Source organism: Sciurus vulgaris, assembly GCF_902686455.1.
Source record: "Sciurus vulgaris genome assembly, chromosome: 2".
NCBI classification, from domain to species: Eukaryota; Metazoa; Chordata; class Mammalia; order Rodentia; family Sciuridae; genus Sciurus; species Sciurus vulgaris.
The window spans coordinates 77,050,255-77,076,804 of NC_136462.1; the positions used below are offsets into that span (position 1 = coordinate 77,050,255).

The 26,550-nt window shown below is 49.0% G+C and overlaps 3 protein-coding genes across 13 annotated transcripts in view; 2 read left to right on the top strand and 1 right to left on the bottom strand.

Moving 5' to 3' along the window:
• The window catches only part of NFATC4 (nuclear factor of activated T cells 4), a gene marked incomplete at its 5' end in the record, with an annotated part of 28,104 nt that extends 18,680 nt beyond the window's left edge, over positions 1-9,424 (bottom strand). For 3 of the 8 annotated variants that reach the window (XM_079128670.1, XM_079128677.1, XM_079128669.1), the window contains one exon: positions 4,388-4,739. In XM_079128670.1, coding sequence (XP_078984796.1) covers positions 4,388-4,739 — 352 coding nt within the window. Of the gene's footprint in view, positions 1-4,387; positions 4,740-6,279; positions 6,471-6,836; positions 6,895-9,213 lie in introns of those variants that run through there. The other 5 variants (XM_079128673.1, XM_079128675.1, XM_079128672.1 and 2 more) reach the window with 5 other exon arrangements.
• On the top strand, positions 4,712-9,207 carry RIPK3 (receptor interacting serine/threonine kinase 3). Of its 2 annotated transcripts, XM_079128680.1 has the most exons (10): positions 4,712-4,841; positions 5,052-5,192; positions 5,330-5,639; positions 6,095-6,240; positions 6,361-6,407; positions 6,585-6,752; positions 6,863-6,930; positions 7,143-7,511; positions 7,653-7,713; positions 8,198-9,207. In XM_079128680.1, exons 1-10 carry the CDS (start codon positions 4,822-4,824, stop codon positions 8,341-8,343), a joined length of 1,476 nt encoding a protein of 491 aa, XP_078984806.1. In that variant the 5' UTR covers positions 4,712-4,821; the 3' UTR covers positions 8,344-9,207. The 2 variants fall into 2 exon arrangements, with proteins under 2 accessions (XP_078984806.1, XP_078984805.1); XM_079128679.1 differs by lacking the exon at positions 8,198-9,207 and having other exon boundaries at positions 7,653-8,137.
• An 88-nt stretch (positions 9,425-9,512) lies between the features above and the next one.
• Positions 9,513-26,516, top strand: ADCY4 (adenylate cyclase 4). 3 transcript variants are annotated; one of them, XM_079128667.1, is made up of 25 exons: positions 9,514-10,076; positions 11,340-11,537; positions 11,644-11,805; positions 12,355-12,504; positions 12,918-13,066; positions 13,144-13,255; positions 14,534-14,661; positions 14,811-14,969; positions 15,215-15,347; positions 15,540-15,713; positions 18,442-18,485; positions 18,792-18,878; positions 19,084-19,153; positions 19,478-19,575; positions 20,596-20,680; positions 20,786-20,923; positions 21,506-21,616; positions 21,855-22,039; positions 22,255-22,339; positions 22,769-22,927; positions 24,203-24,349; positions 24,655-24,762; positions 24,880-24,994; positions 25,326-25,450; positions 25,533-26,516. In XM_079128667.1, exons 1-25 carry the CDS (start codon positions 9,918-9,920, stop codon positions 25,683-25,685), a joined length of 3,234 nt encoding a protein of 1,077 aa, XP_078984793.1. In that variant the 5' UTR covers positions 9,514-9,917; the 3' UTR covers positions 25,686-26,516. The 3 variants fall into 3 exon arrangements, with proteins under 3 accessions (XP_078984792.1, XP_078984793.1, XP_078984794.1); XM_079128666.1 differs by having other exon boundaries at positions 9,513-10,076; positions 15,215-15,713; XM_079128668.1 differs by lacking the exons at positions 14,534-14,661; positions 14,811-14,969; positions 15,215-15,347.
• The last annotated feature ends 34 nt before the right edge of the window (positions 26,517-26,550 follow it).

Sequence of the window (26,550 nt, forward strand, 5' to 3'; positions counted from 1 at the left end):
TGGGGGTGGTCCCAGGGATCAGGAGGAATGGAGCAGAAATTGTGTATCAACAAAGGAGAAAATATCAATAAGAAGGTAGAGGTTGAGCTAGCTACTAATGTGGGACTCAATCCCACCAGAAAGCCTCTGAAAATCTGTAGCATGCACCTTAAAAAAGGATCAGGAGACTGGGCACTGATCGGAATCCTCCGTGGGCTGAAGGCTGCCCTTGGAGCATTAATTTTCCTCTCTTCTCCCTGCACTTCTGTCAGCTGAGGAAGAAAAAGCAGAAATAAAGTACATGGGACACTGGCAGGGTCAGGAGACCACAGATGCAGCTCAAATCAGAGGTCACCTGAAGGCGTGTGGCACAAGGCACCCCGAGGGGCTGCCTCTGGCCCACAGCCATCCTTGGGTCAGCAGTAACATTCTTAAACCTGAGCATCTTTGTGTAAACAAGTGCCTCTCAGCAGCAACCCAGCCTCTGCTAAGACCACAGGCAGGGAACACTGACTTCCTGAGTAGCTCCCTGAGGACAGGTGTCTGGGGGAAGGAGAGGGAAAGTCCTGAGTGGTGAACCATTGAAGGAACCCTGGAGGAAAGGGTGGGGCTGGGAATTCATCAGAAGGAAGAGTTGGCTGTTTTACTGAGTAGTAGCAGTTAAATCAGTTTTCTCTGCTCTACAAATAGTGAACTAGAAAAGTTCCTCAGATTGGAAATACAATAATGTTTATTTTATTAAGACCTATAGCTTATTGAGCATGTAATATATGCCTGAAAATACACTGTGTTCTTTCAAGCCTTATTTCATTTCATCCTTGCAAAAACTTAATTCAGGAGGCATTACATTTAACCAAAACTCAGAGATTGAATAACTTGCTAACAAACAGCTAACTGACAGAATGGAATAACATTTCAAGTAGCCTGATTCCAGAGCTTGTGCCCTTGACCATCAACTCCTTGTTAAAAAAAAAAAAAAAAATAGTAATACACCCATCTGCAGAACCCATTTGAAGCAGTGGCCTGCCCCACTTGGACAAGAGAGGCCAGGCTAGGAGAGTGCAGAAAGCAGATCTTCAACATTAACTAGACACAATTAGCACGGAGAGAAGAAGTCTATGCTGATTGAAAGTACGTTATGGGGGTATGTGTGGACATTTGACAGTTATGGCTGCTCAAAATCCTTGTAGAATCCTTGTAGAATCAAAAGAAATTATCCTTCCCAGCCACCCTGGCCTTGAGAAGGTGCGGACAGGTGAGTTAGGGTCTGCCAATGAGACAGTCTGGTACACAACTCCAAGACACAATTCCTCATCTGTGAGGAAACAGGTGAGGTGCAGTTGCTCCATTTTGCTGGCACAGGAGAGCACAGGTAGACAGGTGAACTGCATGGTTCTGTATGAAGGCATCAGTCTCAGGTTTGCTATGGAAAAGCAAAGGGCCCAAAGACTGGAAAACAATTTGTAAATATGGAATTGTATACCCAACCCAATTGTTTTTAAAAAACAGTGGTGAAAAAAGAGACATTGTTAAATAAATGAAAACTGATTTTCACCAACAGACTGTTCCCTCAATACATTTCTAATCAATATGCACCAAGAAGATAAAGAAAATTTGTCCTAGAAGGAATCAGTGAGATGTAAGAAGGAATGTTAGTTTGTTAGTTTCCTAATAAGTTTAACCAAAACCAATTAGCATCATATTAGACCTCTAGCAATGAAAGGAGGTGGGTTTCTGACTTAAAGGCAGGAATACTACCTGCATTTCCACTTTGGGTATGTGCCTAAAAGAAATGGAAGCAGGAATTCAAATAGATACATGTACATCAATGTCTATAGCAGCATTATTCACAATAGCCAAATGGTAAAAAACAATCTAAATGTCCATCAATAGATGAATGGATATACAAAATTTGTTATGTACATATGTGATTACATGGTACATATTGTTTTAAAACCTGTTCTTTTCACTTGATACATAATACAAACTTTTCATATTAAAAATATAGGTCTGCAGCATCACTTGGATGGCTGCAGAGTCTTTCATTACTAATTTATTCAATCTATTTTTCTATTACTGGATATTTAGGATTCCATTGTTTCACCATTACAAATAATACACTTCAGTGTTTAGCATTATAACTAAATCTTTGCATTCATTATGTTCTTCTTCCCTGTTTAATTGTTTATAAAAGTAATACATGCTCAATGTGAAAAAATTCAAATACTAAGGAAAATAAAAATCCTCCATAATGCTCATTACTATCACCTCAATATCATTAGGTTTACAATTGGGATTTTTTTCTTTTCTTTTTTTGGAACTGGGAATTGAACCCAAAGGTGCTCAACCACAGAGGCACATCCCCGGCCCTTTTTTATATTTTATTTAGAGATAGGATCTCAATAACTTCTTAGGGCTGCACTAAGTTGCTGAGACAGGCTTTGAACTTATGATCCTCCTGCCACTGAGATTACAGGTGTGTGCCACCTGCCCAGATATAATTGGGATACCTTAATAAACAATGGGTAAAAATTAGGACTAGAATATGCAAGAAGAGAGATCACACACCTGCCTCCTACTCTCCCAACCCCACAACAACCAGAGAGAGAGAACCAGAGCTCCTACTAGGGATGGGCTGAAGGTATTCAAAAATAATTAAGAGCAGATTTCATTACAATTAGGAATGAGAGACACCCAAACAGACTCCAAAAGCCTGGGACAAGTGGGGTCAGGGACACCAGGCCTCAGGAAAGGTCAAAGCTCTACAATCCAGGAATCAATTCTTCCTAGGTCTACCACCCCTTTGCTATCCCCCTCCCCACCCCTGAGGCTCCTTGGAAACTAGAAGTCTTAGATACTTATTCTTGGTTCTTCTCTCTGCCCCTCTTTCTTTTAAAGGAACTCAGCTTATTTTGAGTCAAAAAGTAGTACAGGCTCTGACACCATTCCCAACCCTATCTATGCTTCATAGTGTCTTATCCCTGTTCTTAGGGTCTTCTCCCAATCTGTGGGAAGTGGGGGAGCCATTAAATTGTTCACCCTTCTAACTCCTTTCTTCTTGCTCCCTTCAAATGGAAGTGTTGAGCCCAGGGTCTTCTCCCTAAGGAGAATCACAAAGGGAGTAGTTGCCCTTTCTGATAGTTTTTAGTTCCTCATTCTAGGCTTTTCTGGGTACTCTGCACTTCTTGTCTTCTTGGATTCTGTGGGAGACTATCACATGTCTATAATTAAGCCTACTTTAGATGGAGTTATATGGATGAGGGCCCCTAAATCACAAAGAAGCCCAATCTCCTCTCTCTCCAACCCCCATGTGTATGAAGTTCCATCTGAGGTGAGAAGCATTTTTAGGAAATCTCACATGTTTTGATTGTTCCTTTATTCAGTCACTTCAGAAAATATTATTAGGACTTACCTCGTACTGACTTTTTAGGAGACTACGGTCTTAAAATTTCTAAATAGCCCCATAATAGCATGGACCAACCCTACCAGAATCCACAGATCCTGGAGTTCTATTATAGTGGGAACCACGGTTAACAGCTGATCTCTTCTGTTCCCACCATTAGAGCTCATGAACCACTGAACAGAATGGAAAGCATACACCAAAGTGAGTACCTTTTAGTGACAACTGATAACCCATGGGGTTGGGTCTCCCTGTGAAGGACTGAGTACCTAGAGCTGACTCTGTCTAGTTCCCACAACCTGCAGCCATGGTCAGTCAGGTCTCGGGGAGATAAAATATGGACACCTTTTGTCTATCCTAAATCCTTAAGTCTCAACGATTTGAGTTTTCAAAGGACCTATCCTGAGTATATACTCGTCAAGAACAGGAATTAATCAGGGTATCTGCATAGAAGAATTATGTGAAGAAGAGGTCATGAAGCTCTAAAATATCTACTGCCATATACACCACAATGTCAGCAACTCTTTTGCTGAGCCAACACACCTAACCTGATCACAACACCCTGAGAGAAGGTCTTGGGTTCTTCCAGCTCCAGGAGCTCCTGATTACTGGACAGAAAGTCCCTTCAATGCAGGGCTTGCCTCAGCAAAAGCAGCTATCAGGGACAGGTCAGGAATACAAGTAGCATCCCCTCATTGCACAGTTGGATGTTTTACGCCTTCCCCTGTCAGTTTCACGATCAGAGGAATGGAATGGCCCTGCAGCCTATGTGAAAGTAGGATAATTTGAGCCAGGCTCTAAGTCTCATATGTACTTGGGCAAGGTATTTAAACTCTCAGAGCCCCCATCTCCTTGTGGATAAAAATGTAGGAAAAAGCAGTACCTATCCCCTTAAGGTTGATGTGAGATTAAATAAATCAATACGTGGCCCCGGCACATGGTAAGCTTCATCTTACCCATGATCTTGGGTCTACAACCACAAAACCCTTCTTACCAACTACTCCTCACCCCAGTCCTGGCAGATGGTTGAGCTGGGAATTCCCTTGGAGAAAGGAGAGGAATGGCTGTAGGAGTAGGTTGATTGTAGTTGCCTGGAAGATGAGGACTCCTTCCTGTGGCACCTCCAGTGCCCACCTACACCTAATCTGGCTGTGGACCCAACAGGTGCACAGGAAACACTAGACACAAGAAAAAGGCAGTAGTCTGTTCTGCCCCACCCCCGGGGTGGGGCGGGACTGAAGAGCTGCTGACTGGGGAAGGAAGGAAGTTGTGCAGTCACTCCAACAAGCGGGAACGACCCGGGAAGCGGAATCCGTGCCTCCAACCTAGAGACTGACCTCTGTTCAGACCCCATCCTCATCTCTGCTTAAAACCCTAGCCCCAGAATTCACTCCATCGGTGCAGTTTACAACTTCCAGAAGTCCCTAGCACCTTGCAGTGCGATGTCTTGCGTCAAGCTTTGGTGAGTGGAATTGGGATGTTGCCCCGCAGCCTCTAACACTCCCACACAGGACACGCTTAGAGAATGCCTTTGCTCCGGGTGCCACAGTCAGGGACTGACTGGGCGGGCGGAGGACATTGGAGATTGTTCTCACCACCCCCAGTGACCGGGATCAGGGTAGCATCGCGGTCGTGAGGCATGGCTAGCTAGAGAACAAGACCCCTCTCTCAGGCCCAACGGTGCCTCCGCTTCCGTGCTGCCTCTCGAGGAATTGATAAATCCGGAGTATGTCGGCGAAGGCGGTTTCGGCACGGTGTTCCGGGCACAACATAGGTCGTGGGGCTATGATGTGGCAGTCAAGATCGTGAACTCGTGAGTGACCCCAGCGACGGGCTGGCGAAGGTTTGATCTAGGAGGCGGGACCACTGTGGCACCCCGGCCTGAATGGGGAAGTGAGGGAGATCTTCCCAGGACCCAAACGCGACCGCAGCTCTCTCTCCGGAGTGTAGGGAGGCGATATCCAGGGAGGTGAAAGCCATGGCAAGTCTTTGTAATCAGTACGTGTTGCTCCTGCTGGGGGTCACCGAGAACCTGGAGTGGGGCTACGTGTCCGGACCGGCTCTGGTGACCCAATTCATGGAGAATGGCTCCCTGTCTGGGCTATTGCAGCCAGAGTGCCCTCGACCCTGGCCACTCCTCTGCCGCCTGATGCAGGAAGTGGTGCTGGGGATGTGTTATCTGCACAGCCTGAACCCGGTACTCCTGCACAGGGACCTCAAGCCCTCCAACATCCTGCTGGACCCAGAGCTGCATGTCAAGGTCAGCCCAGTCCAACCTTAGGACAATGTGGTGTTCCAGAGCTGTTCCAACCCCATGCACTGGGTTCAGGACCTATGGCAGCCCTGTCTATTGAATGCTCTCATCCTCTCCCTCTGAACACAGGACTGCCCAGGGGGGTTTAAGCCAGAAGTTTAAGCCCCTTCCATATCAAGTGATAAAGGCTCTGACCCACCTGGTCAATTCCACAGGCCCACCCGACCAGTCCCTCCTAAGAGCCATGGCAAACCTAGCCCCGTAGACTCAAACCCATATATAGAGGACATAAATCTCCTACCCAAATCATAAATCTCCTGACTCCTGACTCTGCTTTTCCTCTGACCCATCCTACCCCTTTTACAAAACTGGACCTATACCTTCTCAGGGCTGGGGACAGAGGATTCCCAAGACTGTCCAATTCACTCCATCCAATACCTTCTCCTTCCCTTTCTTTGCAGTTGGCAGATTTTGGCCTGTCCACATTTCAGGGAGGATCACAATTAGGGGCAGGGTCCAAGGAACCTGGAGGTACCCTGGCATACTTGGCCCCAGAACTGCTTGCTAATGTAAACCGGAAGGCCTCCATGGCCAGTGATGTCTACAGGTAAGGCATCCACATCACACACATATCCCAGATTTTTACCTCTGGGTTCTTCTGGGGGTGGTATATTGGAGAGGAATCTTGCCAGTAGTTGGCCAGGCTTCCACCTTGTGTCTCCTGCAGCTTTGGAATCCTCATGTGGGCAATGCTAGCTGGAAGAGAAGCTGAATGTAAGATTAGGCAGCCCCAGGTGCTCCTGGAAACCCAAGCCCTCCCTTTCCTGCTCAAACTGCTTCTACCCTCCTCACCTCCCACTTGGGCAACACTCCCTGACCCTGCCCATGATAGAGCAGGTTTCGCCTCACACCCTGAATGCTTTTCTTATCACCACCCCCATCCCACCCCAGTTACAGGCAAGATATCTCTGCTGCAAGGAGTAGTATGTGAGGGGCAGATCCGACCACCATTGACTGAGGTGCCTCTGCCCAGCCCTGAGACTCCTGGCTTGGAAGGTCTGAAGGAATTAATGCAGCGCTGCTGGAGCTCTGAGCCCAAGGACAGACCCTCTTTCCAGGGTAAGCTGGCCATTTCATTGGCAACTGGGGTAGCTTTGGGTCTGTCTGCAGGGGACTTGTCCCAGGCAAGGAAATTCTGCTTACTTGCAACCCTTTGTGCTGTCTTTCAGAATGTCGACCAAACACCAATAAAGCTGTCCTCCTAGTCCAGGAAAAGATGGATGCTGCTGTTTCCAGCGTGAGTGATCAACATCAACTCTCAGCAGGAGTTGGTCAAGGATGGCACATTTGCCTCTCTTGGTCATCTATTGACTCCCCACTGGCCACTGTTCTCTCATCCCCACCTTCCCACCCTACCCCTGAGTTCTCAGGCAGCAGACTATGGACCACGCAACTACTTCTTCAGGCTTTCTCAGGCTCTGCCAACTCGAGTTCTTCCTGCCCCTACAGGTGAAAACATTTCTGTCTAAGCACAGGAGCAACCACAAGAGGTTGTCTGCCCCAGAAACAAGTCAAAGAGGTATGGAAATGGATGGCCCTGCGGGAACCACGGGAAGCCAGTTCTCTTGGACTGGTTCCACAGTTTCTGAGATGTTGAACAAGATGAAGCTGGAGGAGTCCCCTAGCTCAGTCCCTGAGAAATGCATGAGCCTCCCTGAGGGAAGCAGGACACAGGAAGAGCAGATTCGGCATGACAGGACAGCAAGAACATCTTCAGATCCAACGGCTCAAACTCCACAAACACCAGAGACCTCGCCTTTCAGAAACCAAATGTGCAACCCCACTAGGATTCCAGGTCCTGAACCACAAGGGAATCAGGTGAGACAGCAGGACTAAGGGATGCTCTAGTACTCCTGTGAATTCTGTTCCCTTAATAGGGAAAACTTAGGACTGCAGGGGTATGCAGTGGGAGAACCAGAGCCCAGGACAGAAAGCCTGAGAACTCTGTGTTATTTTTAGGGAGCTGAGACATATGGTGCTACCAGGTCCTCCAGGGCTCCAAAGCCAAATCCAATAACAGGTACCCATTCCCCACCCCCTCTTTTCCCCTACTCAATTTTTACACCACCTTCCTCCTCAACACTTATATATACATCCAGGGCATTTTTAGGGTTGGGAGAAAGAGCTGGAGATCAGCTAACACAACCTTTTCATTTCATAAGTGAAGAAACTAACATCCACTAGGAGAGAAAACTGCTGAGGTCACACAACAAAGCCTGGACTTGCCCCTAGGTCTAGGTCTTCTAACTTTCCCCAGCACCAAAAGCCCTAAATTCTGTTGTTGATATGGCAGTACAGCAGAACTCCCAGCAAAAACACCCAAATATCAGTTATTATTTTCTTGAGCTTCTGCAAAATCAATTCCAGAGAGGCAGCCTGAGAGGAAGGCACACCTTGACACACTACTGGCCGGCTCATACTCCGTGCTTGCATTTCCCCAGGCTGAACACCCCAATGCTCCTATTAACTTCTTGTTTCCGACCACTACCACTTTTCTCTTAAAGGACCACCGTCTATTACCTTAGACAATTGCTTTGCTGTGCAGATTGGAAACTACAATTCCTTGATTGTACAAGAGAGAACTACATTGCCTAAGCAGGGCCCAACAACCTTCAGCATGGGTAGGGGCTGGAACCCCCCCAACAAATAGGTTCAAAAGAAGGCTTGCCAAAACCTGAAGACTGGAGTGGGCCATGGGGCCAGTATCACAATGAGAATTAAAGCACCAGATTCTAAGCTGCCAGCAGGGGCTGAGGCAACCAGTGTCACCCCTTAGTCCAGCCTGTGCCCAAACCAACTTTGTGATCTGCTTCCCAAGAAGTCAATAAATGTAATGGAATATAAGCCAAGCCAGATGAGGGAGTCTGAGGTGTACTTGTCCACTGTTATGGGCAGGAGGGACAGGGATGGGGGCAGGGCAGGAGCTGGCAACCAGGGGGAGGGAGGTGCTGCAGTTGGCTTGACCAAAGCAGGAAGGAGGATAATGGGGGTTGGGGATGGGCAACCTTGTGGCACACAAGGTCAGGGTACAGCCAGTGGCAGGAAGGAATACTGCCCTGGTGCTTGTATTTCAGGGTGGGGTGCTTCCTCTAGAGCTCAGCATTGACCCCACCCTAAACCCTTTCCTTCTGGACTTCAGAGACTCAGCTTTGGGGCCCTAAGGGAAGGGGTGTTCCTGGGAAATCAAAGATGCCAGCCCTTCTCTTACCCTACTGGAATCCCCTCAGGCCCTTTTGGGCAGCCCCCTTACTATCACTGTCACACACACACACCACCACCACCACCACCACAGTGGCTCACAAACTTCTTGCTTCCTAAGCTTCTCAGTTGGGTCTGGAAATGGAAATCTATAGCTCACAAAGCTCCACACAACTTGCCCCCTCCCGGAGATAGAGATGGTGGGAATAGGGACAATTCAGATTCTGCCACAACTGCTGCCATGGAGGCCAGAAGTGGAGAGGACTGGGTGCCCCTATTCTGACTTAGATCCCAGCCCCCGATCTGGCGCGCCAGGACTCACGCTCTTCCTTACATTCTCTCCAGGTTTCACTCTATCCTTCCTTGGTCTCCCCACATCCAAACGTTCAGCCCCATTTTGACACATCCCATCAGGCCGAGCCCACCGTCTCTACCACCGTCCACATTCCCTTTTCTTGAGTCGGCCGCGGGCTGAAGGCGATGGTTAGGAGACACAATCCGACTGGAGAGGAAGCCAGGGGAGTCCAGCTCCGGCACGGGAAGGGGCCGGGCTGTCCTGTCGGGGAAGTGGGAGGGGGCCGTGGCGCCGAGAGGGAAGCGCCTGTCGCCCCAGGCTGTGAGCCATTAGTGTAGCGCTGATCCTGACTCAACAACCAGCTCCCCAGCTGCGGGAGCGTGGCGCGCAGTGAGTTCGGGGGGCAAGTGGGAACCCAAAGCCCTTCAGCGTCAACTCTAAGTCCTGTCTCCTCCCCTGTGATGAAACTTTGCTAAGGCACCTCCATAGTTTGGGTTTGTGGGAGAGGCTGGGGAGAACTGGGAATCCGGTCACCGCCAGCTGGGAGCCAGTTGGGGACTGACTAGGAGACCCAGGGAGCGCCTATAACCAGATCCGGATTGCCTCAAGGTTGGGGGCGCGGAGGGAAAGGGCGGTGGGGCAGGTGAGAAAGACACCGTGGAACCCGCTGAGCTCTCGAAGTAATCTAGCGACCGGACCACCCCAGGCCTTGGGCTCCGGGCAGGGATACCATGGCGCGCCTCTTCAGCCCCCGGCCACCCCCCAGCGAAGACCTCTTCTATGAGACCTACTACAGCCTAAGCCAGCAGTACCCGCTGCTGCTGCTGCTGCTGGTGATCGTCCTGTGCACGCTAGTGGCGCTGCTCATCGTCGCCTGGGCCAGCGGCAGGGTGAGATGGGCCTCTGGTTCTGGGGCATGCTCCAGAGCCATGACTCTGCTGTAGCCAGGGGAAGGGTCGCTGCCTAGTGAATATTTGGGGAGTTTGGATTTGTGGAATCTTCTTTTCAATGTCCTCCTCTTTGCTGGGAGTGGGAAAAGAAGCATTGAACCTTGTTATGAACTCTGGTGACCCTAAGCAAGTCACAACGCCCTCTTTGCCTTGGTCTCTGAGTGCCCAGGAAGGCAACCGAGTCCTGGATACTTCTCATTTCACTCTAACAGAATTCTAACAGGCCTTATGTGTTTCCGTGGTCTGCTGGTTCTAGAATAATCCAACACCAGATTTTCCAGTTTTCCACTAATTCTACTCAAGGCCCTGGAGGAAATAAATTCCTGGTTTTCTTTCCTTCATTGGGAATGTGGGACAGACTCCCAGAAAGCACCTCCATTCCACTCTTATTTAGTCCCCAAAGAAACCCATTTTCAGTTTTTCTTTGAGGAATAAGGGGTCTTCAATTGCATTTCTGGAAATACCCTGATCCGGGTTTTCTTTTCACTCCTTGGAGGAAAGGTGGGAAAGTCACTGGGTGCAGCCAGTTCATCCAGGTCCACCCCAAAGTCCGGAAAGAGGTAGGGACAAAAAGCGGGGACCGAGGTGGGACTACCGCAACGGGGCTGGAGCAGGTGGCGTCATCTCAGCCTGTGGCCGCTATGGAGGTGCGGGACCAAGGCGGGGCCCAGGCGCCCCCTGCTGCTTAAGTGCTGCTTCTCGCCAACCCCCAGGCTTCCAACCACTGACTCCGGGATTCTCCCGAACAAATTATTCTACTTTGGAGACTTTCTTTCCTTAGTGCCATTTTGTGAGCTAGGATCGGTCGCTTTTTTCCAGACGCCAGGCGGGTGCTACAATTCCCGTTTGAAAGATCAGAAACCTGAGGCGCGGAAAGATCATGGATTCACAAACAGCCAATTTGGGGTGGGAGCCTGTATTGGGTAGATGTTGCATGCTTGCCGCAGCATGCAAGCGAGATAATAGGTCGAGTGATATGAAATTATCGACCCTTGTCGATAAAAACAACAGGATATCGACAATTTATTAGGGTTCAACCTAACATGAATGGCAAGCGCAGGTGTCAAGCCTCTTTTTTGTACTTGGGTTTGAGGTAGTTTCAGAACTGCCCTGAGGGGCTACCTATTCTTCCTCTAGTTCGTTCCTTCTCACCTTTGAGAAGCTTTTCATTCCAGTCTTGCCTAATGAACTCTTTCCCCACAGGAGCTGACCTCAGATCCAAGCTTCTTGATCACTGTGCTGTGCGCTTTGGGTGGCTTCTCGCTGTTGCTTGGCCTAGCTTCCCGGGAACAGCGACTGCAGCGCTGGACGCGTCCCCTGTCAGGCCTTGTGTGGGGCGCGCTGCTGGCTCTAGGCCATGGCTTTCTGTTCACTGGAGGCATAGTGAGCGCCTGGGATCAGGTGAGAAGGATGGCAGGCAAGTGATGGAAGACCACCCTGGCCTGGACCTGGCCCCCAGGCCTTGTGAAGCATAAGTAGACTTTCTTCCTTCCCCACCCCACTCCAGGTGTCCTTTTTCCTCTTCATTATCTTTACGGTGTATGCCATGCTACCCTTGGGCATGAGGGATGCTGCTGCTGCTGGTCTCATCTCTTCTCTCTTGCACCTGCTGGTCCTGGGACTGTACCTTGGGCAGCAGCCAGACTCCCAGCCTTCGCTGCTACCACAGGTAAGAACACAAGCAGCACAGGCAGTGCCCCAGGCCAGCTCTGCTGCATTTGCTGAACTACTCCAGAATAGGGTGCACCACTGAGTGCAAGATACAAACAGACCTCCACCGTTCCTTGGTGGAGCTGATACACCAGTGCAGATACCTACTGATACCAGAAGAGGGCTCTGGACCCAAAGGGAAAAACCTCATGGCTCTTAAGAGTGTGGGGATAGGTGTAGATGAGGGAACCATCACAGAAAATGTAAATCAGAACTTGAGTAGTTCAGTACAGCTAGAGTGGGCAGGGATGAGGATGGTAGAGTGGTAGTCCATATATGCAGAAGTTTCTAGACCTAAGAGACCATGATGGACCAACAGTCAAGAGTCTACAGCAGGTAACATAGGGAAAGTGAAATGGCCCTAGGGACCTCAGTGTGGCATCCCTTTTCCTGAGATGCTTAGATCACTAACTATAGAGCCCAGAAGGTCTTGGAGACTCTTTCCAACTACAGACCCCCCCAACTTCACCTGGATCCTGCTCCCTCTGAGGCTGCTCCTCACCTACAGTTGGCAGCAAATGCAGTGTTCTTCCTGTGTGGGAATGTGGTGGGAGCATACCACAAGGCACTGATGGAGAGAGCATTGCGTGCCACATTCCGGGAGGCACTCAGTTCCCTGTATTCTCGCCGGAGGCTGGACACAGAGAAAAAGCACCAGGTCAGTTGGGCCTAGAAGGAGGGTTTGAACCTGTGCTCAGAGAAAAGAGTTGTTTAGATTACACAAGTGGCTTCTTCACAAGCTAAGTGCTCATTTGATCTTCTATGGTATTTCCTTCTTTGTATAAAATGTGGCTATTGCCTACCTTGGCAGGTTGTTGCTAGATTCAAATAAGCTGAAACTTCAGAAAGTTATGAAGTGGAAATTCTGATTCACATGTTGGTACTGAGAGTTCAGTCCCTAAAGGTGATCAGTCAGAATGGGGTGCTGGAGCACGACTGTGTGCACTGTCAGGACCCTGGGGGAGCATCCTGGTAGAGATAGAGCAGTATGTGGGCTTCTGGTAGACTTGGGGGCAGGGACTTCTGGTTTCAGGGTGTAGGAGGGTTGGTGTTCATAGTGTCCTCCTCCAGGAACACCTTCTCTTGTCCATCCTACCTGCCTACCTGGCCCGAGAAATGAAGGCAGAGATCATGGCACGGCTGCAGGCTGTACAGGGGTCACGACCAGAGAGCACCAACAATTTCCACAGCCTGTATGTCAAGAGGCACCAGGGAGTCAGGTATGAGGAAGGATGGCCAGAGGAGAGAGCCTGTGGGCGGAGGTCCTGGCCCCACTGATTCAGTCTACCCTGTGCAGTGTGCTATATGCTGACATCGTGGGCTTCACACGACTGGCCAGTGAGTGCTCCCCTAAAGAACTGGTGCTCATGCTCAACGAACTCTTTGGCAAGTTCGACCAGATCGCCAAGGTCAGAGGGGCCCTCCTTCCCCACCCAGAGATCCTTAAGTACCCTATCCTGGGGAGCCCCTTCCAAGGGAAGCTTCTGTCTTCTAGGATCCCAGACCCATCTCAGGGCCCCAGATACTCCAGTGGAATTAGGAGACCCTCTCAGACATTCCTAGTCTGAGGTTGTTCACCATACACCTCAAACCTGAAGAGACCTCTCAACATCTCTCCAGATGTCCCAACCACAATGCCCCCAAATATGCTTAAAGCTCCAGCATAGGTATCTCTGCACTTTATACTCCAAATTCCAAATGCCAGTAATCCGGGCTTCTCAGGGAGCTGTTGCAGAAGGATGGCAAGTTCAAGGCCAACATGGACAACTAAGCAAAACCCTGTGTCAAAAAATTTTGAAAATAGCTAGGTGTAGTGGCACACACCTGTAATCCCAGCGACTTGGGTGGCTCAGACAGGAGGATCGAAAGTTCAAAGCCAGTCTCAGCAACTTAGCAAGGCCCTAAGCAACTTAGCAAGACCCTGTCTCAAAATTTTAAAAGGGGGGCAGTGGCTGGGGTTGTAGCTCAGTGGTAGAGCGCTTGCCTAGCATGCGTGAGGTACTGGGTTTGATCCTCAGCACCGCCTGAAAAATAAATAAAATAAAGGTATTGTGTCCATCTACAACTAAAAATATATATAGTTTTTTAATTAGAAAGGACTGGGGATGTGGCTCAGTGGTTAAGCACCCCTCCATTTAATCCCTGGTACCTAAAAAATTAAAGTAAAATTTCAAAATGAAAAGGGCTGGGAATGTGCACCCCTGGGTTCAATTCCCAGTACTGGGTGGGGAGGGGGTGTGTATTTCTAAAAAAGAAAAAAAAAAGACTAGGGAGATTTCAGGTCCTCTAAGTTGAGAGAAGTTGCAGGAGGAAGAGAAATTTCTGCCCTCTGAAACCTCAGCTCAGCACTTACTCAGACCCCAGGGATTCAACCTATTTTGGTACACCCCTTCAAGCTCTTCAATGCTGAGACTGCTTCCATCCAAATCTAGTTACACCCAACACATGCCAAACTAGGGAGAACCAGAGGTACTCCAGACCTTGGGAATCCCTTCTTTAAAAAAATCCACAGGCAATACCTTATAGCCCCATATCAAATTAAGGGAGTCCCTAGATCTGACCTAGACACTCCCAACCTCGAAGACTCTCGGGAATACCATACTCACTCCCTACTTTCCCCAACTCCCTCTGATCCCTCTGGCCTCTAATCAGGTTCCTCTACACACTCCCCCCCCACACACTCCCAGGAACATGAATGCATGCGGATCAAGATCCTGGGGGACTGTTACTACTGTGTCTCTGGGCTGCCCCTCTCACTGCCAGACCATGCCATCAACTGCGTGCGCATGGGACTGGACATGTGCCGGGCCATCAGGTCAGCATGGGCCAGTGGGCAAGAGGAATACTAAGGGATGGATGTGGGAGGGGACAGGCAGGATGGTAGAGTCCTCCTTGAGAGGAAGAGGAATATGGAATGGGCAGGGCTAAAGGCAGGACTCAGACTATACCACACACTCTGCTCAGGAAGCTGCGTGCAGCCACTGGTGTGGACATCAACATGCGTGTGGGCGTGCACTCGGGCAGCGTGCTCTGCGGAGTCATCGGGCTGCAGAAGTGGCAGTATGATGTCTGGTCCCATGATGTCACACTGGCCAACCATATGGAGGCTGGTGGTGTACCAGGGTGAGACCTGAGGCCCCAGCCAAACACAGCAAGAGTCCAGCCAGGCCTCCCACATGCTGCCACCCTTTTCATAGTTCCTTAAGATGAACATAACCCCATGTGGGTCTCAGGGGGATCCTGGGGCTTGGGGAGGTACCCATTGTAACCCAGGGCCTTTCTTGAATTCACCCTTGCAGAAATGATCTTTGAAAGAAATGGAAGGTTTTGAGGCCCTCCTGATGACTCCCACTACCCTTTCCTTCCAGACGAGTGCACATCACAGGGGCTACCCTGGCCCTGCTGGCAGGGGCTTACGCTGTGGAGGATGCAGCTGTGGAATCCCGGGATCCATACCTTAGGGAGCTAGGGGAGCCTACGTACCTGGTCATTGATCCTCGGGTAAAAGACCAGCCTGAAGCCCATGGCCTGGACCATGCAAACCACCTACAGGCAATAGGCCTGATCTCTTCTCCTATGCCAGGGATTGAGTTCCTGGGTCCTAGTGGGGGGCAGGGACAAAAGCCTCTAAGGGGAGCAGAGAGAAAAGGGAAAATGTCTATGATCTTTACTCTCAGTCTTCATGTGCCCCAGGCTGAGGAGGAAGATGAGAAGGGAACTGCAGGAGGCTTACTATCCTCTCTGGAGGGTCACAAGATGCGCCCATCACTACTGATGACCCGTTATCTGGAGTCCTGGGGTGCAGCCAAACCTTTCGCCCACCTGAGCCACGTAGACAGCCCTGTGTCCACCTCTACCCCTCTCCCGGTATGTGTACCTCCATTATGAGCCCCAGCACAACAACTCCCATTGTCCTCAAGCCCCACTCCCAGCATCCTCCACCACCCAACTAGTGAGTCACTTGAAGATTTGTGATATCCCAAAGTCATGAACTGTATGATAGCCCCAGCCATTGGTCCAACCTGTCCTTGCACTTTTCTTCCATAGAAAGAGCAAAGACTGCTGCCCTCTGAGCTCACCGCAGAGAAGTTGCAACATGTCCATTGCTCCTCAACCTCCCCTTGCCCTGACATCAAAAAGGAAGTACACTCTGCTTCCTCCTGTCTCATTCCGGTGCTACATACCCATCACAGAAGGAAATGTCATTGCTTAACACAGTTCCTATAACTACATGCTCTCTTTTTCAATCCCTACTAGAATTGGGAAGATGGGGTCAAACTTGTTGTTGTTCCAACTCCCCAGAACTTGTACATGGATAAAATGAGGTGGAATTGAAAATCACACATAGCCTTGAATCAGGAAGTCACCATGAGCAGAAAGGGTAGTCGGGGAGGAGAGGTAGTCACTCACCCCCGGTCTAGGTGCAGCTAGGGCAGGGCCAGTAACAGACTGACCCTATCTGTAGCACCTGGAGATAACCAGTGATCCATATGCTGGTGGAGGAGCCTGGGTCTCCCCAGAGGCTGGCTCTTAGGGTTAATGCTGCATGATGAGCTGTCAGAACCCCCTCACACAGGGACCCAGGTCATGTTCCTAAAGGCATACACCAGGGTAGAGTCACTGTCCTCTCAGCCTGCAGTCCCCCACCTTTCTCAGTCTTCCCCAAACGTGTTCAGCATTCCCGTCAACTTTCTACAGATCTCCCTGGAATCTTCTCTGTTGGATAGACCTAGTTACATTTATGGGATGTCTTCAGAGTACCTTTTCTATATTCTGTTCCTCCTCCTCTCCCATCCAGCAGGAAAGAAGTCCAAAGATCAATGAACACTAGGGAGAGAGGAAGCATTGGCAGCAGTTTGTTCAGGGGAGGACTAATTCTTAGTCTTAGCATAGGGAAAGGAAGAGGTCAAAAGGTTAGGCTGGCAGAAGGCAGAGGAAGGAAGAATCCAAGGTCCCACTGACTATTGCAGGATGAGACCTCCAGGATAGAAGTGGAGTTGTATAGGGGTTGCCACAAGCCCAGGGATTGCAAGATGACCTGGGGTGCGATTCCTGTGGTAGAACCTATGATAGATCTACTGCCTCTCTCCTCTGTTGTGCAGACAGGGGTAGATCAGAGTGGAGAAGCAGGCACCCCTCTTCAAGGATATTTCCTAAGGCAGGACCTCACTAGCCCAAGAATTCCACTTCTCAGCCCCTGAAGTTCCAGGAACTCCATCAAATGTTAGAAATCCTTCTAGGCACAGTGACACATGCCTGTAATCCCAGAAGCTCAAGAGACTGAGACAGAGGATTGCAAGTTTGAGGCCAGACTGGGAACCTAGTGAGACCCCATCTCTAAATAAAAAAGGGCAGGAGATGTAGCTCAGTGATAGAACCCTGGGTTCAGCCCCCAATACTTCACACATACACACACACACACACACACACACACACACACACACACACACAAGTTTGAAGTTCTGAGAGTCACTATCAGCCTGCTCTTAAACAAGGTGAAACGTTGGTTAAGTGTGGGGCAGTATTTGTATTTGTATGTACCAGACATCTTTGAATTCCCTCCAATTTGTGTGTGTGTGTGTGTGCACGCTGAGGATGGAACCAGGGCTTCATGCATGCTAAGCAAGCACTCTACCACTGAGCTATACCCTAAGGCCCCCTCTATATTTTTTGAGCACCTACTGTGTCAGGCACAGCCTAATTCTTGAGAAAATGAAAATAAACGCTTTCCCTGCCTTTAAATAACTTATAGATATTGGAGAATAGGTAGGTAATTTGAAAAAAGGTGTGGATATCAATGCATAAATGGGCCCATACCTTCCACTTCCTCTCAATATCCCCACCTCCTCCCCCTGTCCCATAGACCATGTTTTGGTTTGGGGGAAGATGTAACCGGGCGACCCTACTTCCTTCACATGAACCAAGGGAACAGGAAGGAATGGTCACTATACTGCTTGACTGGACTGTGGCCCATGGAACTTCACTCTCCCTGAGCAGTTGCTTTGCCTGCTCATTTTCCTATTTCTGCATACACTGTGCATTCCTTTCAGTAACTATAATCAGATTGATTTCCTTTCTTCTTCTCTTTTCTTCTCCATTCCTTGTTATTGACCCCCATCACTTCTCAGCTCAGCCTGGCCAATCTCACAAAAGTTCAGAGAGTCAGCATATTCTGCATTGTCACTTCAATTTAAATTAACAAAGATTTTGTCACTTTTTTGGCATTCAAGTGTGATGGGAAAGTCCTTGCCTTTGAATTTGTGAAGTCTTTAGGAAAGGTGAAACAGAATCAGTGCCCATGATGAACACAGAAGATAAAGGGTTGCTGGAGTTAAATGATGGAAACTATGAGGAAATAAGGAGTATACGACCCTGGGGGTCTCTAGTCAGGAGAAAACTTTAAAGAATAAATGGTTTGAACTATTCCTTCAGAGCAGATGGGATGTGGTGGGGAAGAGAGAAAAATCATTAGAAGCAGATGAAAAAGCCAGATCAAATCCCTAAGATCAGTAACACATAAAGAACATACAGTGCAGTTCATGATCTCCCTTACTGTGGAGGTAACACTCACCGCTCCCCCATGTTCTCCCAACAGGAGAAAGCCCTGGCTTCTTTCAGCCCCCAGTGGAGCCTGGACCGGTAAGGAGACCTGAGCCTCTTTGACAGTGGAACTGACTGGGTGACCTGTCTCCGTCCTCTCTGGGCCAGAGTTGGGGGTGGGCTGTTGTTTTTGCTCAGATACTTTTTTTTTAACATTTTTTTTTTTTTTTTTAGTTGTCGATGGACCTTTTTATATATATATATATTTATTTATTTGTGTGTGGTGCTAAGAATCAAACCCAGGGCCTCATACATGCAAACGCTCTACCACTGAGCTACAACCCCAGCCCCTCTCAGATACTTTCTAGAGTCTCCATGGTGATAGGCTTGTTTGTCACTGTGCAGGAGCCGGACCCTCCGGGGACTAGATGATGAGCTAGACACTGGGGATGCGAAGTTCTTCCAGGTCATCGAACAGCTCAACTCCCAGAAGTATGGAAAGCAAAGAGGACTTGGTGGGCTGCAGGCCCAGAGGTCGTATGGTGGAGGAGGGGTGATGTTCCCCTGAGGGCCTGGAGTGAAGTGAGGAATTGTCCTAGAGGGAAGACCCACCTGACCACCTCCTCCTGCCCTCTCCCTGCCCTGCTCTGCCTGGTCTTCTCTGGTGCTTACTGCCCCCTGCCCTGCCTCCCACCAGACAGTGGAAACAGTCAAAGGACTTCAACCTTCTGACACTGTACTTCCGAGATAAGGAAATGGAGAAACAGGTGGGCTGGGGAGAGGGGCACCAAAGGATTTCCCAACTTTATTTCCTTGGTCCTTCAGAGGGGTCAGGACTTGTATCTCCCCTCCCTTCCCCAGTTCTGCTACATCTTTGACCCTGGGGTGGGGATGAGGGTTTTGCTGGTCTTATAAAGGAAAGATTGGATTATTGAGTGGTGGTGGGAGGGATGGGGACAGTTCCTTTAAGAACTGGCAGGGGCTACATGAAACTGAACTGGAGGGTAGAGTGATGAGGCTGGGAGCCCATTTGCCTTCAAGGTGGTAGGCAACTGTCAATGCCTTGTCCCCACCTACCCCTTCCCTTACAGTATCGGCTGTCTGCCCTTCCTGCCTTCAAATACTATGTAGCCTGCACCTTTCTGGTTTTCCTGTCCAATTTCATCATCCAAATGCTGGTGACAAACAGGTGAGAGAGCACCAGGCAAGGGAGGCCCTGGCTTTCATACACTGACTTGCCCTTCCTGACCCCTGACCACCCAAATGTTCTTCCTTCAACCTCTTCCTTTAGCTTCAGGCACTCACTAAGGAAACACATGTTCTTGAGAACCAGTGACAACCACAGCCCTCATCTAAATATTATGAACCCAAGCACTTTCACCTGCTCGCCTCTTTGGGTGCTAACAACATCCCCGTGAAAGCTGTTGTATTCCCATGGATAAGTCCAAATCTCACAGCAAATGAATGAGTTTAGAAAGCACACCCTCATTCCTAGTTCACTGCTAGGAGGAGTAAGGTCTTGTTCAAAACTCGCCAGAGCCAGATGCAGTGGGGCACATCTTTAATCCCAGCTATTTAGGAGACTGAGGAAAGAGGATTGCAAGTTCAAGGTCAGCCTGGGCAACTTAGTGAGAATCTGTCTCAAAATAAAAAATTCTTATACCTTTATTTTATTTATTTATGTTTAAGTAGTATGTTAAGTGAAGTGCTCCACTGCTGAGCCATAGCCCCAGCCTTCAAAATAAAATTTTTGTAAAGGGCTAGGGATGTCACTCAATGGTAGAGCTCTTGCCTAGCGTGTACAAGGCACTGGATTTAATCCCTAGCACTCACACTGCATGTGTGCACACGCACACACAAACAAAGACACACACACACACACACACACACACACAGAGCCAGGGTAGAGAGCTTGGGCCCAGAGATTGGACTGATACAGCTTCAGCTACTCTTGTGAGCATCCCCTTTCAATGTTGTCCCTTCCTTACTGATTCCTGTTCCACCCAAACACTGGCGTAGACCCTTCAGCTTTCTCAATACACCAGAACATAATGTCCTTTATCAGCCTGGACCACATCAACTAAACTATATCCCCAGGAGTGCCTCTAACCCACCTCCCCGCACCATCTCCCAACCAGTTGCCACAGCACCCACACAGCACAGAGAACCTATTCTGGCACTTCAAGGCCACCCTCTTGTTTTCCCATAGGCCCCCTGCTCTGGCCATCACCTACAGCATCACCTTCCTCCTCTTCCTTCTCCTCCTCTTCGTCTGCTTCTCAGAATACCTGACGGTAAGGTGGACATGGGGTGGAAGGGGCAAGCTGAAGCCATGGCATGACCTGGCTTGAAGAATGTAACCCAGCCCAGTGCTTAAGACACCTGTGCTCCCTCCACAGAGGTGTGTCCAGAAAGGTCCCAAGATGCTGCAGTGGCTACCTGCACTTTCTAACCTGGTGGCCACACGGCCTGGACTTCGAGTAGCCCTGGGCACTGCCACCATCCTGCTGGTCTTCACCATGGCCATCGCCAGCCTGGTGAGGGCAAAGGAAGCCCTATCCACCTCTATCAGGGACTGAAAGGGGATCCCTGGATCTGGGAGGGCAGCTGGACTAAGGCCAAGAGATGCTGAAAATGTAAAATTATAAAGAAAAAATTACAGTATCCCACAACCTACCATCTGGGCATAATCATTGTTAATAACATGTTGATTGACATATTTCCTATCTTTTTCCTATGTAGGTAGATATTTATTACTTAGTTTACCTGTCTGATTTTTACACAACTTATAACATTGTTATAAGAATTCTATCCCTGGAATACACCCAGTAATTATCTCCCAGCCAAGTTACAGAAAAGGAAGCTAAGGCCCAGAGAGGTTAAGAAACTGGGAAGAGCTAAAGAGGTTCATCCATGGCAGACTGTACTCAAGACAACCTCCACACTCCCTCCCCTCAGTGAGAACCCAGGCTGAGGCTCATTGACCCACCAGAAATAGCAGAATCTGCCTTTTTTGGAATTCTGGCCCTGACTCATCCCCAGATTGGCCAGAACTCAACTGAAGGCACCTTGTGCCCAAGGAGCTGCCTGCCCCCTTAGTTCCTCGTTTTCTTCTGCAGTTCTTCTTACCAGCATCATCAAACTGCCCTTTCTGGGCCCCCAATGTATCCTCCATGGCTTTCAACCTCTCTTGGGAGCTCCCAGGTTCCCTGCCTCTAATCAGCATCCCAGTGAGTATTCTGTACAGCCCTGCATCTCGCTTCCCGGAGACTTCCTCAGCAACCCCACCTCTAGAGTTGAGGCACACTCCTTACTATGGATTGGAACTGACATAAGTCATACCCAGTGTCTGTGTGGATGACATTCCTGTTCTCCATATAGAACCTGGGCCCTGGGAAAAATAGGACAGGAACCCTTGAGTATCCTATGGGATGTGCCCGCTCCTGACCACCTTGTCTGGCCCCACAGTACTCCATGCACTGCTGTGTGCTGGGTTTCCTCTCCTGCTCCCTCTTTCTGCACATGAGCTTTGAATTGAAGCTGCTGCTGCTCCTACTGTGGCTGGCAGCCTCCTGCTCCCTCTTCCTGCACTCCCATGCCTGGATGTCTGACTGCCTCATCGCCCGTCTTTATGTAGGCCCCTTGGACTTCAGGTATGCATGGCCACTGGACAGAGGTGCTCAGGCCCTCAGGGATGGGGTGGGAGAGGACACAGCAGAGCTGTCCTGGCCTCACTGAACTGAACCAACCACCCACAGGGCAAAGGAGGAGGGCACTGAGGGTTACATGGGCAAGGGGAAAAGGGACAGGGAGGTGGCCATCAGAAAGGGGCAAAACAAGGGACAACCCTGATCTGTGGCCTCTTCAGGCCTGGAATGCTAAAGGAACCCAAACTGATGGGAGCTATCTCCTTCTTCATCTTCTTCTTCACCCTCCTTGTCCTGGCTCGTCAGGTAAGTCACTTAGCTCAGCCCTACAGAGTCTGCCTGTGAATGGTGAGTCTGGGGTCCCCATGTTGGTGACTTGTTCTCTCTCATCTCCAGGGTTGAGCCCAAGGGGTGTCTCATTGGAAGCTTCTAAGTGAAGCTTCCTGCTCCCTTTCTTGCTCCTTCACTTCCCAAGGAGAGTGCCCTCAAGTTCTCTGGCACCTCTTTCCCCATCCCCAAATCTGGAAAAGACCATGCCTAAGAAAAAATCCACTGCCACTTCCACATATCCTAATTTGAATCTAATAGTCTCCAAGGAGAGCTGCACCTTTAGCCTTATCTCTAAGCTGGGGGTGGTTATGTTTTTAGGTATCTTGGAATAGAGGTATGAACACTTAGAAACTGGGGCTTCCCCTGCACTGTGTCTCCTCATGGTCCCCTGCTGACCCTCCCCAGAACGAGTATTACTGCCGCCTGGACTTCCTGTGGAAGAGAAAGCTGAGAAAGGAGCGGGAAGAAACAGAAACAATGGAGAACCTGACCCGGCTGCTCTTGGAGAATGTGCTCCCTGCACATGTGGCCCCCCAGTTCATTGGTCAGAACCGGCGCAATGAGGTGACTCCTTATCCCTGGTTCCTGAGCCCCAGATGCCAAAGGGAATATGTTTGGATGAAAGTCTGAGCCTTTGTTCCATCCTCTCTGGACTCTCCCACAGTCAATCAGACATTCATCAAGCCCTGTCCCTGTCAGGCAGATGCCTCCATATCACAAGATTTTGAACTGTCTTTGGTGAGGACAGAATTTCTGTATTTCATGTTCTTATTTGGGAGGATTGTCTCTTCCAACTCATAACTACTCCATATGTTTCAGAAGTTAAGTCAAGTATTGATGTTAGTTGTCTGGAGGAGATAGTTCACCCATCTCTCTAGCCTTAGTTTCCAATATGGTAGACATTAGCCATATGTGGTCCTTAAAATTTTAATTTTAATTAATTAAAGGTCAGGTGCTCAACAGCCACATATAATTAGCGGCCACCATATTGGACAACACATCCTAGCAGAAATTCCTGTTGGATGATGCTGCTCTAGATACTCAGAAATCTCACTACCATCAGACCATCAGAAACTCACTCACATTTTACGCCATCTTTTTTGTGTCACCATCACCTGACTCTCTTTACTATGGAAGTACTCTTGTATACTGGAGGAAGTTGAAAGAACAGCTCAAGAGCTATTTCACAACCTTATGTCCCTACCACCTACTCTCTGATCTCAAAATCAGAAGTAGTTATACTTCTGGTTTCTTCTATTATGGACACAGGAAATTTTGTGATCCTGTTTCTTCCTTCACATTGGCTATTAGAACACTCAGAACCAGAATCTAAAATTAACAAGGACTTCGTGGCACCCATTTTGTGAACCAACCGCAGATCTGATTCCATTATCGTTCTACCCTTTTCTTACTTTAATCTCACACTATTGAGATATCTAGATATCTAGATATCTAGAACACTTTGTGTTCTAGATTGTAGCTATTTTTGTAAGCTGATTTATCTGACTTAACACCTTTTAAGATAACACCAATAAGATGGGATATAAAAATAATTCCCATTGACATGATCCCAAGTCTAATAGTCAGACCCTTCATATATGTAGCTGTGAGGTGATCCTGACCCCAAATCTCTGTCTTTCCTGGAATCATAACAACACCAAATCTATGACGCTTGAGTCATATCCCTGGGGTAATCTGGCCCTACTCCTTTTCCTCCTTCCTAGTGCTTCTTACATAGAGGGACAAGGAGTGTGGCTATAGTGAGGAGGACCCCATACAGACCCAGAAAGGGGAAGGACATGATGTACACCCCTCACCTCAGCCTCCTACTCCCTCCAGGACCTCTACCACCAATCCTACGAGTGTGTTTGTGTGCTCTTCGCCTCAGTCCCAGACTTCAAGGAGTTTTACTCAGAATCCAACATCAATCATGAGGGGCTAGAGTGTCTGCGGCTCCTCAATGAGATAATTGCTGATTTTGATGAGGTGACAACTCCAAAGCTTCCCCAGACCCTGTGTCCTGGATTCTGGAATTTCCACTAGTCCCTCCTTCTACTTTACCATGAGGCTTATTCCATCCACCACACACAGCAACCCCTCTCTTCCTCTGATGCCCCATATCTACCCTCTCCAGCAAATCCACTCTCGCCTGCTATCCACTCTCCTCTTCCTGCCACCATTCCCTACTCCACAGCCTGGTCCTTTAGCCTTTAAAGAACTGAGGCTGAGCTTCTGGGAGAAGGGAGGGAGAAAACAAGAGAGATTGTGAACAAGGCCTCCTCTCTATACAGCTGCTCTCCAAGCCCAAATTCAGTGGGGTGGAGAAGATCAAAACTATTGGCAGCACCTACATGGCAGCCACAGGCTTAAATGCCACCTCTGGACAAGAGGCACAACAGGTACAACAAACCTTCCTTAACTACCAACCCTCCTCTGGGCTCTCACTGGTGGTCCCATAAGTGGGACTTACTCCTGTGCCCTTACTGGCCCATCCTGGTGGGCGGACCCATTGCCAGGATGCTGAGAGAAGCTGCAGCCACCTTGGCACCATGGTGGAATTTGCAGTGGCCCTGGGATCTAAGCTGGACGTCATTAACAAGCATTCATTCAACAACTTCCGCCTGCGTGTGGGTGAGGGTCCCTGCTTGCTGGGGCAATGTGGCACCTCCTCACCTTCCCAAGCTCTCCCCACTCCAAGTCCTTTGTTAGCTGCATGGCCACTCATCCCTGACCCTCTCCAGACTCACTCCTATAGATGAGGCAAAAAGCTGCTGGGTCAGGAGCTAAAAGGTTTGCCTTCTCCTTTCTCTCAGACCCAATTCTCCAGCTCCAGGGACTCCTCTTGTCCTTTAGGGGTCCTCAGGTCCTTCATTTTCCCCATCAGTTCCTTTAGTTTCCTCTTCCCTTTTCCCTCTTCAGAGTTCCCCCTATCAGGGTCCCTCTTTGCCATATTCCTTGTCAGGACTGAACCATGGACCAGTAGTAGCAGGAGTGATTGGGGCTCAGAAGCCACAATATGACATCTGGGGCAACACAGTGAATGTGGCCAGCCGCATGGAGAGTACAGGAGTCCTCGGCAAAATCCAAGTGAGTGAGCCACAATGAAGGCATGTGGAGGGATAAGGATAGGCACACCCCCATACTCCTTCATGCCCCTCTCCAATTGCAGGTAACTGAGGAGACAGCCAGGGCCCTGCAATCCCTGGGCTATACATGCTACAGCCGGGGTGTCATCAAGGTCAAAGGCAAAGGGCAGCTCTGCACGTATTTCCTAAATACAGATTTGACACGAACTGGACCACCTTCAACCACCCTGGGCTAAGACCCCTCATCCCCTCTAAGATTCTCAATAAAAAGACTCTGGAGGGCTGGGGTTGTAGCTCAGTGGTAGAATGCTTGTCAGGCATGTGTGAAGCACTGGGTTCAATCCTCAGCACCACATATGAATAAATAAAATAAAGGTCCATTGACAACTAGACAAAAGACTCTGGGATGTCTGAAGTCAACTGATGTCAGAAGTTAGTGATGTAGCTGGGAATCACCCCTCAGTTTCTTCCTAGGTCTGAGTATGTATGCATGTGTGTGTGCACGCATCTGAGCAAGTAGGAAGGGAATGATTGTTTTCACTAGCTCAGGAGAGGACTACTTTGGTTTCTCTGCCTACATCCTAAACCTGATTCCAATATTTTGTATACCTTGGGAGCTTAAAGAATTTTAGGCACATAATTCAAAACAAAGATATGTCCTTTTCTGCCCCTACTCACAAAATACTGGAAGGAATTTCTAGGAAAATGTCATTGAACTTTTATTCACTCAACATAAATGCAGAATGGGCAAGAGGTCTACAAAATAATCTATTAGCTCCTTTCCAGTTTCAGCTGCTGTTCTCAAATTGTCCCACCATGCTTTCTAGTAAAGACCAGTAGACAATTTAGGGGTTCTGTTCTCAGGGCCATCAGATGCCCCTGCCTTGCTTGCTTCTGCATCCTTCTATGGAAATGCTGATATAGTACATGTGCTTAGTTCTCACCTGCTCATATTTTGAAGTCCATAGGAGATATCTTGATACCCTACATTTGTTGCAGATGTTGCACATGGACTTTTGGCTTTGCTCTTCTCTCTCTCTCTCTCTCTCTCTCTCTCTCTCTCTCTCTCTCTCTCTCTCTCTCTCTCTCTCTTTCATGCAT

What these genes read in the sequence shown, in the direction of transcription:
- RIPK3 (XM_079128679.1), top strand. Translation starts at nt 4,822, where the DNA reads ATGTCTTGCGTCAAGCTTTG. An exon ending in GCAGTCAAGATCGTGAACTC is followed by an intron (nt 5,193 to 5,329) that starts GTGAGTGACCCC and finishes TCCGGAGTGTAG; the next exon opens with GGAGGCGATATCCAGGGAGG. An exon ending in AGCTGGAAGAGAAGCTGAAT is followed by an intron (nt 6,408 to 6,584) that starts GTAAGATTAGGC and finishes ATCCCACCCCAG; the next exon opens with TTACAGGCAAGATATCTCTG.
- ADCY4 (XM_079128666.1), top strand. Translation starts at nt 9,918, where the DNA reads ATGGCGCGCCTCTTCAGCCCCCGGCCACCCCCCAGCGAAGACCTCTTC. An exon ending in TCGCCTGGGCCAGCGGCAGG is followed by an intron (nt 10,077 to 11,339) that starts GTGAGATGGGCC and finishes CTTTCCCCACAG; the next exon opens with GAGCTGACCTCAGATCCAAG. An exon ending in TCCTTGTCCTGGCTCGTCAG is followed by an intron (nt 22,340 to 22,768) that starts GTAAGTCACTTA and finishes GACCCTCCCCAG; the next exon opens with AACGAGTATTACTGCCGCCT.